The sequence below is a fragment of the Leptodactylus fuscus genome, chromosome 5 (genome assembly GCF_031893055.1).
Source record: "Leptodactylus fuscus isolate aLepFus1 chromosome 5, aLepFus1.hap2, whole genome shotgun sequence".
In the NCBI taxonomy this organism is placed as follows: domain Eukaryota; kingdom Metazoa; phylum Chordata; class Amphibia; order Anura; family Leptodactylidae; genus Leptodactylus; species Leptodactylus fuscus.
The window spans coordinates 30,281,427-30,294,384 of NC_134269.1; the positions used below are offsets into that span (position 1 = coordinate 30,281,427).

Below are 12,958 nucleotides of genomic sequence, written 5' to 3' on the forward strand. Positions count from 1 at the left end.
ACGGCTCTGACATCGCATCAGGAGTAAAATGTAGAAAAACCAGCAGGAGAGAAAATGTCAAACTGCAGGCTACATGACTTTCTAGTAGTACATGTTATGTCAGTAAGGGCGGGTTCACATCTGCGCCCGGGGTCTCTGTTATACAGGTTTCCGTTTCCTGCCCGAAACTGAGCAGGAGACTGAAACCAGCAGTCAGTTTTCACACCCATCAAATGAATGGGTGTGAAAAGTGTCCGGCCGTGAGCGTTTTATGCTCTCCGTAGCGAACAGGACAGGACTTTGTCTGGTTTGAAAAAAAAGAAAAAAAAAACGGTTTTCCCGCGGAAAGCATAAAACGCTCACAGGCGCTCACGGCCGGACACTATCTGACAGGTTTCTGTCTTCTGTCTGCAGAAACCTGAGACGGAACGCTAGTGTGAACCCGGCGTAAGCGATATCTGAAGTCCTATTAGGTGTATGCAGGTTGGGAGAAATGAGACATATGGAGGAACAAACATGAGGATATACTGCAGCTGGAGGCTGGTGGTTTTTATTGTACAGTCTTCATCAGTCACATGATATAAATAACCCAATACTAGCACCAACATAAAGCAGAGAGGACTTTGTAATACACCATCATTACTAAGGGCAGAAAGCAGAGCCAGTTACGGTAAGTTCACACAGGGGTTTTTTTTTTGGTCAGTATTTTGAGGCCATATCTGCCTCAAAATCCTGACCAAAAAGACGGCTCCCGGAAAAAGAAGCGAGATGCTCATTCTTCAGGCGGATTTGCCTCGCAGTTCGGTCTGAAGACACTCCGGACTAGGCCTATTCATTGGGCCTAATCCAGAGTAGAGTGCGTGACTGGATGCCGCTGCAGTGCACCGGGTTTTTGGTGCGGAACCTGAGGCGGACCAAAAAACCCCATGTGCACTTAGCACTTACCCTTACACTAGTGCTGGCTGGGGGAGAGAGGAGATTTCCAGAACCTTAGTGAGCTGATGTTCATACTGTGAAAAACTTGACATGTCCATTCATCCGGGCTATTCAATGTGTGGACACCTGCTAAAGGTTCAGTACTGGATCAGGCAGAGCTCACAGGGTTTCTGTAGCAGTCCAGGCAACAGTAACAGCCTTTTACTTAAAAATACTGAACTATCTATTCCCAACCTCAGAAGGCAGAGTCTCTTAATCTCCTGGAAAACCCCTTTAACTGTCCCACCAGCCCTATATATTGTATCCCTTTAATACAGACATGTCTAGCTCATAGTCATGCTAAGTTTATACAATCTCACCACATGCATCTAAAAATTAAAGGGAAAAAAAAAATCCTCATGCGCCACCTCACTCTCCTGTATCAGCGGCTTCTTATTGAATAAAACGTGAGGAAAAGAAATCTTCACTTCAAGTAATAAATCAAAAACTCCACATCTAAGCCCCATGTTTGCTTCTTGCATCTCTGTTACATCAGTCCCCCCTGTTTCTGGGGGTCTCGTTCAATAACCTAATAGTGACATTACAAAAATTAACTCCGAATTAAAAACCATTAAAAAAAAAAAAAAAAAAAGAGTGCCCATAACTTACTAAAAATAAATGACCTCAAAATGCAGCAACGTAAACTCTCCATGTTATGTGTATGAATGATGGCGCTCCCTCACACTCCTGCACCCGGGGGAATGTAACGCCAAGGATGAAAGCCCCCAGCCGTAGGGTTAATACACATGGTCAAGACCACCTGATTGTGGCCTTAGCCTTTAAGAAGACGTCGGCCCCCCTGACTCATCTATTGGACTAGTTGTATCGCCTATTAAAGGAGCGGTCATATGCATATTAAACTGACACGAAGTTGTCAGTTTATTCATACGTTTCCAGGAGGGATAACAGATGGACGGCACACGTGAGTGAGTTCTGAGTATTTTCCAGAATTATTTCCTAGGAATTACAAGTATTTACAACATGAAGCCATTTCTCTAGTCACATGATTTGGGTTAGAGGAGGTTCTGGATTCCGTGTATTGGAGCCTCCACATACATGTTAAATAACACTGTACTTATGTAACAGCTTCACACGCCATATACCTAACTACTAGCACCACACGGCACACACGCTTATGTATCACACCATTACAGATCGTGTAGTGTGAACAGGACATTGGTCAGCTGCCGCTTTTCACTCGCTGCGTTCCTTTGGTTCGCGGTATTTATACTGGATGTAATCGAAGATGTCTTTCTCGCTGTCTATCGGTAGAGGTTCGCCCGCTATTCCTGGGAGGAGAAAGAAAGAAGGATATAGAATGTCACTTCTTATTGGGCAAGTGCCCCCCCATTCTAGTATACTGGCTCCCTCGGTGCCCCCACATTCTAGTATAATGGCCTCCTCAATGCCCCCCACATTCTAGTATAATGGCCTCCTCGGTGCCCCCCCATTCTCGTATAATGGCCTCCTCGGTGCCCCCACATTCTAGTATAATGGCCTCCTCAATGCCCCCCACATTCTAGTATAATGGCCTCCTCGGTGCCCCCACATTCTAGTATAATGGCCTCCTCAATGCCCCCCACATTCTAGTATAATGGCCTCCTCAATGCCCCCCACATTCTAGTATAATGGCCTCCTCGGTGCCCCCACATTCTAGTATAATGGCCTCCTCGGTGCCCCCACATTCTAGTATAATGGCCTCCTCAATGCCCCCACATTCTAGTATAATGGCCTCCTCGGTGCCCCCACATTCTAGTATAATGGCCTCCTCAATGTCCCCACATTCTAGTATAATGGCCTCCTCAATGCCCCCCACATTCTAGTATAATGGCCTCCTCAATGCCCCCACATTCTAGTATAATGGCCTCCTCGGTGCCCCCACATTCTAGTATAATGGCCTCCTCAATGTCCCCACATTCTAGTATAATGGCCTCCTCGGTGCCCCCACATTCTAGTATAATGGCCTCCTCAATGTCCCCACATTCTAGTATAATGGTCTCCTCGGTGCCCCCACATTCTAGTATAATGGCCTCCTCAATGTCCCCACATTCTAGTATAATGGCCTCATCGGTTCCCCCACATCCTAGTATAATGGCCTCCTTGGTGCCCCCACATTCTAGTGTAACTTTAGTCCATACTTCCTTCTCTTCTCCAGGAACTGCTATGATGTTAATAATATAATATTGCTTGGAGTCTGTTAGCAATTAGGTAATGGCCTCAGTACCCGAGAGCAGAGAGGAGGTTGGGAGGTTAATGGTAATGAATGCAGCACACCACTCCCCGGGGAGCCTGTAACTGCAACGAGCGCCTCCATCAGTACTGGTCTTTGCTGGGCTTGTGGAGGACGGGGCGGAGGGCATTTGTTCTCAGCCACGACACATACCCCAAGAGATTCCCTGGGGAACGAGTACCACAGGTTGTGAACCACTGCTCTAGTTCATCTACTTTACAACTGTGTTGTGTACATAGCTCTACATACCAGACCTCTACAATGCTGACAGGAATCCTAAAAATTAACAATCAAAGGTAATAAAGCTGACCTGTGACTCCCAGAGGACGCAGGGTGTATTCATTCAAGGTGAAGCCTTTCTCCAGGGCATGAGTACGCATATTCTTATTGAAGATATCACTGCCGGTGAAATACAGCACCCCGCAGTAATACTGGTCCTTAGGAATCAGCCTGATAGAATAAAATACACATACTTTATTCCAGGATTTCTAATCCTACACATTGGCCCTTAAGTTAGAAGGAGCCTATATGGGCCCCAGTGCCACTTCTGTCTATGGGTTGCAGTAAAGCCCATTTACTTGATTTGCAATACCAGAATGAAGCAAAGTTGCAGAGTGGCAGACCCAAGGTGCAGACGCCATTCACAGACCTTAGTGCTGATGACCTGGCCATGTATTTCCATGATAAAATTGATAAGATCCATCAGGAAATTACTGCCCAAGCCCCAGGTGGCATTGACTCCCACACCTACGATAGTACTGATCCCCTCACCAGCCGCACTTATGACTGTCCATTCTCATCTTTTGAACCTGTCACAGAAGAGGAAGTTTCCCAGCTACTTTCTTCATCTCGCCCCACAACCTGCAGTAGTGACCCCTTCCCCTCACACCTTCTCCAATCTCTGTCCCCTGCTGTCACTACTTACCTTACTAAAATATTTAACCTCTCTCTCTCTTCTGGAATCTTCCCATCCTCCTTCAAGCATGCTGTTATAATCCCGCTACTGAAAAAACCCTCCCTGGACCCATCCTGTGCTGCTAACTATCGACCCGTCTCTAACCTCCCCTTCATCTCTAAACTTTTGGAACGCCTGGTTTATTCTCGGTTAATCCGTTATCTCTCTGCTAACTCTCTGCTTGACCCCTTACAATCTGGTTTCCGCGCTCTGCACTCTACTGAAACAGCTCTCACAAAAGTCTCTAATGATCTACTAAAGGCTAAATCCAATGGTGACTTCTCTCTTCTTATTCTTCTGGACCTCTCTGCAGCTTTTGACACTGTTGACCATCAACTTCTCCTCACTATGCTCCGCTCAGTTGGCCTCAATGACACTGCGCTCTCCTGGTTCTCCTCTTATCTCTCAGGCCGCACTTTCAGTGTATCATTTGCGGGCTCTGTTTCCTCCCCTCTTTCCCTTGCTGTTGGGGTTCCTCAGGGCTCGGTCCTCGGCCCCCTGCTCTTTTCTCTCTACACAGCCCCCATTGGACAAACCATCGCCAGATTTGGCTTCAGGTACCATCTTTATGCTGATGACACCCAATTATACACATCTTCCCGTGACATCACCCCTGCACTCATTCAGAACACCAGTGACTGTCTCTCTGCTGTCTCTAATATCATGTCCTCGCTCTATCTGAAACTAAATCTCTCTAAGACTGAACTACTACTGTTTCCACCATCTAACAGATCTGTCCCTGATATATCCATTGCAGTCTCCGGCCTTACTATAACTCCTAGGCAGCAGGCCCGCTGCCTTGGGGTCATATTTGACGCAGACCTTTCCTTCACCCCTCATATTGAATCACTCGCACGTTCATGTCACCTCCACCTCAAAAACATCTCCAGAATACGCCCTTTCCTTACCAGAGATACACTAAAGACACTTATTGTCTCTCTGATTCATTCTCGCCTTGACTACTGTAATTCCTTACTAATCGGTCTTCCCCTCACTAAACTCTCTCCTCTACAATCTATTCTGAATGCAGCGGCCAGGCTCATCTATCAGGCTAGACGCTACAGCGATGCCTCCGGTCTGTGCCAGTCGCTACATTGGCTGCCTATTCATTATAGAATAAAATATAAAGTTATTACTCTCATCCACAAGGCTCTCCATAATGCCGCACCTCCCTACATTTCTTCCCTCATCTCTGTCTACCGCCCAACCCGTGCTCTCCGCTCACTCAATGACCTAACACTTACATCCTCTATTATCAGAACCTCCCATGCTCGTATACAAGACTTCTCCCGAGCTGCACCACTTCTCTGGAATGCTCTACCCCGGACAATCAGATTAACTCCCAACTTCTACAGTTTCAAACGCAAACTAAAGACGCATCTTTTCAGACAAGCCTATCACAATTCCTAATGCACAAAATTGTCTGAACACTGTATAAGCAATGCCGCCCCTGCTACCTCTTGTGTCACCCTCTCTACCTCATAGATTGTAAGCTCTTTTGAGCAGGGCCCTCAGTCCCATTGTGTGAAATGACGTTCTTTGTTATGTATGTCTGTATCTGAACCCTATAAATTGTACAGCGCTGCGGAATATGTTGGCGCTATATAAATAAAATGTATTATTATTATTAGTGGCGCTGAAGGCAGTACGGTTACATCCCAACACCTGCTGTAAGTGTAACTCCATATTATATAGGAAATGTTCCCCAAAATTGGAACCATGGTGTCCCAAGTGCTCAGAAGCATTACCTTATATCAATTCTGCGGAAGGGGAACTGTTTGCTTCCTTCAGACGGCAGCTGGCACACACCCTGTGGGAATACAAAGCAAAAAGGTCTGGCTCAGAAGAGGTTAAATGGAGCGTCCGAGCTTTATGCAACATTTTAACACGCTCTATACATTTAGTATTCTGGTTGTGATAATCCCTGCACTGTATGCCTCAATTTCTCAGCCTATCAGGATCTCTGCTTGCTGTCAGTGACCGGACAAATTCTAGTTTGTATCCAGGCAGATATACTATAAAGAGCCTGGGACTAGATATTATATATGTATCCTTGTTTCATCTCTGGATGTAACTCCACTCACTGACAGAAAGCAGAGATCCTGAAGGTTATCGGAAACTGCAGCCAAGACATATAAAAAATTGTCTTAGATAAAATCCTATGCAAAAATGGAGGTTTAGAAGATTAGGGTATGAGGGGGAGGCATTACGAGTACGAATTCACTGTTTCTAATACTTGCCTTGAAAATTCTGGAGATACAATGGAGTAAGGGTCACCAGGCTAAATCAGAGGCAGACGGTCAGCGAAATGAAGTTACCCTTCACTACAGTACTGACACATCGCTCTCTGGGCTGGGTAGGTGCCAGAATGGAATGGTTAACATAAGGTGCTCCCTGTTGTGTCGTGGCTCCTGTAGGTGGCACTGCCTCATACTAACAGTCACCAGTGTCCATGTCCAACCATCCGGGACACAAGTGGTTGCATAGTTAAATCTCTGCTTGGACCATGCTAAAGCCAAAAACGCTGAGATTGTGTTATCTGTGATGGGCCGGTGGGTGGAGCCCACAAGATCAAACTAATTTTCTTGGAGCCAAGGTAGCGCCACCTACAGGATTCATGCCATATGTTATTTTAATCACTTCACTGTAGACTCAACCGGCTGGGCTGGGTCTGAAGGGTCACATGATCAGATCCAGCACCAGGCCCCATTCTCCCTCCGCTCCAGTGTTTACTGGGATTGCCCGATACCGGGGGGAGGGGAAGGGGTTGGCTGACTAGGTATGGGATAGGCCCCATAGTACCTGTGAACACAGGACCGAAGGGAGGCAGCAGATCCACTGGGGTGCAAGTTCTGATCACATGACCTGAATTGGAACCAGCCGGGAAACCTAAGATTCTACCCAAATAGAACGTAAGGAAGTGAGAATGTAAGTGGTTAAACAGTCTCTAGATGACCCCTTAAAGAATGGTACAAATTTAGGATGGACTCTACAGTTAACACTACAACACCCCTTGCAGATAGATAAATGTAATGCACACTGCATGTCTCTTACCATAAACTTGGTGTCTCCTTTGACCAGGGTGTCGGTGATGAAGTTACATTCTTCTAGGTTTTGGACCACATTGTGTAAGAGGTGCGGCTGTGAACACAAACACATGGACATGGTTATTGCCCCAGAGGGTATACAGAATCCTTACCGCAGGTGTATATATATATATATATATATATATATATATATATATATATATATATATATATATACACACACACACACCACACATACCGCAATAACATAACCAATGATGACCGTGTCATGCACCTACACTAAGCTTTTTTATGCCAATATGTCCATTCCTGTGAACAGATGAGAGTCCTGAGCGGTGCAACCCTTTATGATGTCCATAAGCCATAAAACAGTGATGACCACTTTCAAGGAACACTATCACAACTGAGAAACATATAAGGAAATCTTCTCTGTGCCCCAGCTACGTTGCTCCTCCACTGCCCTGTCTCTGGCTGTAGGTCAACTGGCTGCAGCAGGCGCCCCCACCCCATATTTTTTCCTCTATGCACTGTGGCTTGCACTATGCTTTGTGAATGTAGTGCTGAGTCAATAGGCCCTGAGAACACCAAGCAGTATAACAATGTAACATCATAAAATCCTAACTATGCACAGCATTACAAGGAGAGAGAAAGTCATAGAGGGCGGCCAGAGAATGTCTTCAGAAATAGTTCATGGAGGCAGCGTAGCCGCTGAAGGCTTCCTGTCCATGAGGAAGATCACGTACTAGATTCCCCCGGGACAACACTTAAGCTTTGTGGCCTCTGCCCCAGAATGCATATTACTACGTACTCCAGGGGGAGAGCAGAGGGGGGGGGGGGGGCAAATATTTATATGGGTAAATGTTTATGAAGGGATTTATGTATAGGTGACGGATAGAAAGACCGACAGGACAGTTAGATAGCCATATCATACACACAGTTAGATAGATAGATAGATAGATAGATAGATAGATAGATAGATAGATAGATAGATAGATAGATAGATAGATAGATAGATAGATATTAGATACATAGATAGATAATTAGATACATAGATAGATAATTAGATAGATAGATACTGTAGATAGATAGATATTAGATACATAGATAGATAGATAGATATTAGATACATAGATAGATAGATAGATATTAGATACATAGATAGATAGATAGATATTAGATACATAGATAGATAGATAGATAGATAGATAGATAGATAGATATTAGATACATAGATAGATAGATAGATATTAGATAGATAGATATTAGATACATAGATAGATAGATAGATAGATAGATAGATAGATAGATAGATAGATAGATATTAGATACATAGATAGATAGATCACCTGTTTCGGAGAGTCAGACATGAAGTCTGGGTGAGTTAACAGAATATCCATATCCCCACTGGACTCAGCACCTGAAGATTATGACAAGGAGAAACATATAACAGTGCTGGTTACATGCGGTCAACCAATCTTCAGGCGTTATAATGCCATCTTACACTAATTTAAGTCCTTTTCACCATTCAATTTTTAATTCCACCTTCCAAAAGCCTTTTATTTTTTAATTCACATAGACTTCTTTGCTGTGGGACAAGCCTGGCACGATCTAAAGGGGTTTTACAAATGTTTTTTTTTTTTGTTTTGAACCCCTGTTAAGGCTTAAAATAATAACCCCTGTATAACTGTATACTCCCCTCTCTGTTCAGTTGGTGATCGAGCAAGCGTCGTCATCTAGGTCCTCGGTGTTGCTGACCTTTGGCCTGCACGTGAGTGCATCAGCCAATCAGTGGCAGTGATGCTGCTGTCTAACACAATATCACAGCTAAGGGCTCATTCACATCAGCGCCCGGTCTCCGTTCTGCAGGTTTCCATTTCCTGCATAAAACAGAGCAGGAGACGGAAACCTGCAGGACTCTTTCATATCCATTCATTTGAATGGGTGAGAAAGCTGTCCGGCAGTGAGCAGCAGTGAGCATTTTATGCTCTCCGCCGTGAAACCGGGTTTTTAAATCCGGACACAGAGTCGGACATGCAGTACTCTGTATCCGGATTAAAAAATCCGGTTTCGCGGCGGAGAGCATAAAACGCTCACCGCCGCTCACGGCCGGACCCGGTCTGTGGTTTCCGTCTTCTGGCATGCAGAAGACGGAAAGCACAGAACGAAGACCAGAACGCAGGTGTGAACCTAGCGTCAGGTAGTAGTGATTGGCTGATGTATGTGTGGGCCAAAGGTCAGCAACACCGAAAAGGTTAAGAAAAAATAAAAAAAAATTAATTGTGGAGTGGTATGGATTGGGGAAAAAAATAGTCACAATGATAAAGGGAATACCAACGTTATATAGTTATAGGTTTCTGTTTGGGGACCCCAGAACGGAAACCCAATCTGCTTAAAAAAGTGGTTACCTAAGGAAACCTGTGGACCCCATAGACTATAATGGGGTGCGTTTGGTTTTCGCACAAAAAAATTGGAGAGAAAAATTCTGCCTGTGGGAATTTTCTCTCTGCATTTTTCATGCAGAGAGAGGAAGGGAATGGCCCGAGCACAAATGTGAACCGGACCTTAGCAATAATAGCTGGTCACTGCCAGTGGTGTGGAGATCACAGGGATCAGCATGTGTTATCAGCATTACAGTGTGCCTGGGCTGGAGAGATACAGACTGGAGACCACTGAATGTAAAGGACCAAAGACTCTGCATTATTGACAGATGAGTAATACAATACCTCGTCTGAAGCTGCCACATACTGTAGCGATGTACAGAGGATCCAGCTTCTTCACCCTTTCAAGAACAATTTCCTAGAAAAAAAACAACAACAAAAAATCAATATGCCGAAATCCAAGGTTAATGGATTATTGTGATTATAGAGATGGGTGGACCCCTTTGGGCCGAACCACTCCATAAATTTGCTTAGTGTATAACCCTCTCAGGGCTACTATCACAGGAGAGCCGCTGCCGCTACTGAATCCCATAGTCCTGCTATTATCTATCCCTGTGCTGTGACCCCAGGATGGGCCTCGCTCACAAAGCTGCGCACTGTCTACATAATATAGGGGTCTGTTTTGGGATCTGGAGACAAAGCAGATGACCTGGGTGCCTCATGTGGCATAGCGGGAGCTTAGAGACCACAGGAGACAAGAGTAGCCGCCAGCACTGCACCTCTATAGCGCCTTTGGGTGCTTGTTTATAGGGTCCTAACACTGGCCAATTTTGGTCTGGAAAATAACTAAGATTCAGCCCTCCATACTGCAATAATAAATGATATAACAGATCCTTACCTGCATCTTCAGCATCTCCTCCCGCGGGATTCTCATTTCAAAGTCTTCAAAGTATCTAAAGGTAAGATCAGAAGAGTCGTGTGTATTTAGTATGTGTTGTCTGGACTAAGACCTGACCACACAGTGTCATATGTGCATCATAGTGCTTAGGAATATGTATAATACAGCCCTGGACGTACAGGAGAAAGGTAATATGAAGGAGCTGGAGAGATTCACTATAGGGCTATGTGGGGGATGACGTTGACAAGTGATGGCATGAAGAAAATATTGATGCCAATGATAATAGAGGCTTGTCATGGCAGACATTTGTCCCCAGCACCATGGAGAGGTCCCTTCTAGAAGGTATATTTGTCACATACAGAGATACTCACTTTAATCCGATCTTCTGATGGTGGTTCAGCTTGTGTTCATTGTTTCTAAGATCTAGGAAGAAAAGATTATAGAACATCACTGGGGCTCTACTACTGAATCCAATGGTCCCGGCTATTATCTATCCCTATGCTGTGACACTATGATAAGCCTGGCTCACAAAGTTGTGCACTGTCTAGATCACTTAGGGGTCTACTCTGGGATCTGATTTTTGGCATCTGGTCTGGGGACTAAGCAGGTGACATGGGTGCCACACGTGGAAAGATTTCATTTAGGCCAAGACATTCTAATCTCACTTTCCTCCATGAGGACAGTATAAGACCTACAGACTGAGCCCTCAAATCTATTCTCTTGCTCAGGATCATATTAGGGGATGAAGTGATGAGATAATTCATTAGAAGGGTTGTCTCATTTTAGATGCTGATAGTCTATTGCTACAAGGCAAGAGTGATGGGAATCCAACTAATGGGGCAGAGCTGGAGAGATTACGCAGTTTCCTAGCACCGAGATCTAAACGTTCTAGTAATCGTAAGGGGTCACACCTACTTGACCCAAGCAGATCAGCCGTATGATCCCCATGTCAATAAATATATCTATAGAAGGCAGTTGTGTCTCCCCAGCAAATGTCACTGATGTCACCGACTCCCGTCTACTTGGGCTGTAGGTCCATTGATTTGAGTGGAGTCAGTCATGTGGCCAAGAGTCGGAGGGAACAAGCGTTCCAGCTCTGGGGACTATATCAGTAATAAAGCTTAGCCAGTGCATGGGTTATTTCCTGTACAACCCCTTTAAGGCCTTTATGGGATTGTTCAAATTAGAGAGCCTCTTTAATATTAGGCTGCCGAGTAGTGGACGCTTTAAATATGAGGTCAATTTCATTCTATTACAAACACTGCATCAAGGTTTGGATCAAAGTGATTTGGGCATTTTAGAGACCCCCAAAGCGCTCTTTGGACCTTCACTAATGTTATCTATAAGATAGAAGAGTCAATTTAAAAAGGGAAAGTCCAGTCACAATGAAGTATCTTAAATATACATAAGATGATATGTATGTAAGATGATATACGGATGACTTTTGGTCGCAAACTACCTCTAATTTCCAGACTGATGGGACTGTTTGAGTCAGTAATAAAAAAAAAATCTTGTTTGAAATCTGATGCAATATTGCATGTACATTTCCCTTTACTTGGAAAAGGTCTGGCAAGCCAAAAGGGAAGTAACTGCAGGTGAACGTTACCATCTAGTGTCTTGATCCCTTCTTCCACGAACTTTCGAGCAGCTGCCGGGCTGTAACAATAGATTGTTGGATTGAAGAGACATCTCTATATGGGGTTTTACCCCACAGTAGCACAAATCTATCTTATCTACATCACAGGCAGTGTCCATACACAGGATCATGTCTAGTGCGGGGTCTGAGGGGGCACAGCATGACGCCAGGGTGCAGCCATCACAAGCCAATCCCCGTGTCATGCATCACCCTCTTATACTTCATTTGTGCGTCTTTCTTATGGGATTCGTTTTTACTGTGTTCAATGTGGAGCCAAAATGACATGTCACTTGTGTTCTATGTTTCATATTCCGCTCCAAATTTGGGGGAAAAAAAGTGCGTCTTATAGTCCGAAAAATACGGACTAAACCAGCCTGTAAAGGATAGTCTTTATATCAGACTTCAGTAGATGTATTCCTGGACACCAATCTACCCTCACACATCGGAGGCCTTCCTACATTACTCAGAATATGGCTCACCCTATTCCAGTAACACGTGTTAGGAAATTGATAGAAGAACTGGTGTCATCTTGGCGAATCTATAAAAAAAGGAAGAGAGATGGATTAGCCCAAGTCTTCATTTATATATCATTATACTATATACTACATATACTTACATATCATTATATTATACCATACTATAGCACAGGGTAGAAAACATATGATAAGAAAAAACATATCAATACTGTTTATAATACTTATATACTACTGTGTAGCAAATATATATATATATATATATATATATATATATATATATGTACCGGTAGATGTTCTATATGGCCCACAGGCCACGAGAAAATCGCCGCTTGCACAATATTGCAAGCGGCCATTTTCTCATGGACTGTGTGCATGCACAGTCTG

At 44.3% G+C, this 12,958-nt stretch overlaps 1 protein-coding gene across 1 annotated transcript in view; it reads right to left on the reverse strand.

Annotated features, from left to right (window-relative positions):
- Nucleotides 1–504: 504 nt before the first annotated feature.
- Nucleotides 505–12,958, reverse strand: part of POLB (DNA polymerase beta) — a 16,766-nt gene continuing 4,312 nt past the window's right edge. Inside the window, exons 5-14 of the mRNA XM_075272735.1 lie at nucleotides 12,578–12,636; nucleotides 12,069–12,118; nucleotides 10,834–10,885; nucleotides 10,463–10,517; nucleotides 9,910–9,982; nucleotides 8,533–8,603; nucleotides 7,194–7,280; nucleotides 5,888–5,949; nucleotides 3,495–3,634; nucleotides 505–2,243 (exon numbers count right to left, since the gene is read on the reverse strand). Coding sequence (XP_075128836.1) covers nucleotides 2,149–2,243; nucleotides 3,495–3,634; nucleotides 5,888–5,949; nucleotides 7,194–7,280; nucleotides 8,533–8,603; nucleotides 9,910–9,982; nucleotides 10,463–10,517; nucleotides 10,834–10,885; nucleotides 12,069–12,118; nucleotides 12,578–12,636 — 744 coding nt within the window. The 3' untranslated portion in view covers nucleotides 505–2,148. The remainder of the gene's footprint in view (nucleotides 2,244–3,494; nucleotides 3,635–5,887; nucleotides 5,950–7,193; nucleotides 7,281–8,532; nucleotides 8,604–9,909; nucleotides 9,983–10,462; nucleotides 10,518–10,833; nucleotides 10,886–12,068; nucleotides 12,119–12,577; nucleotides 12,637–12,958) is intronic.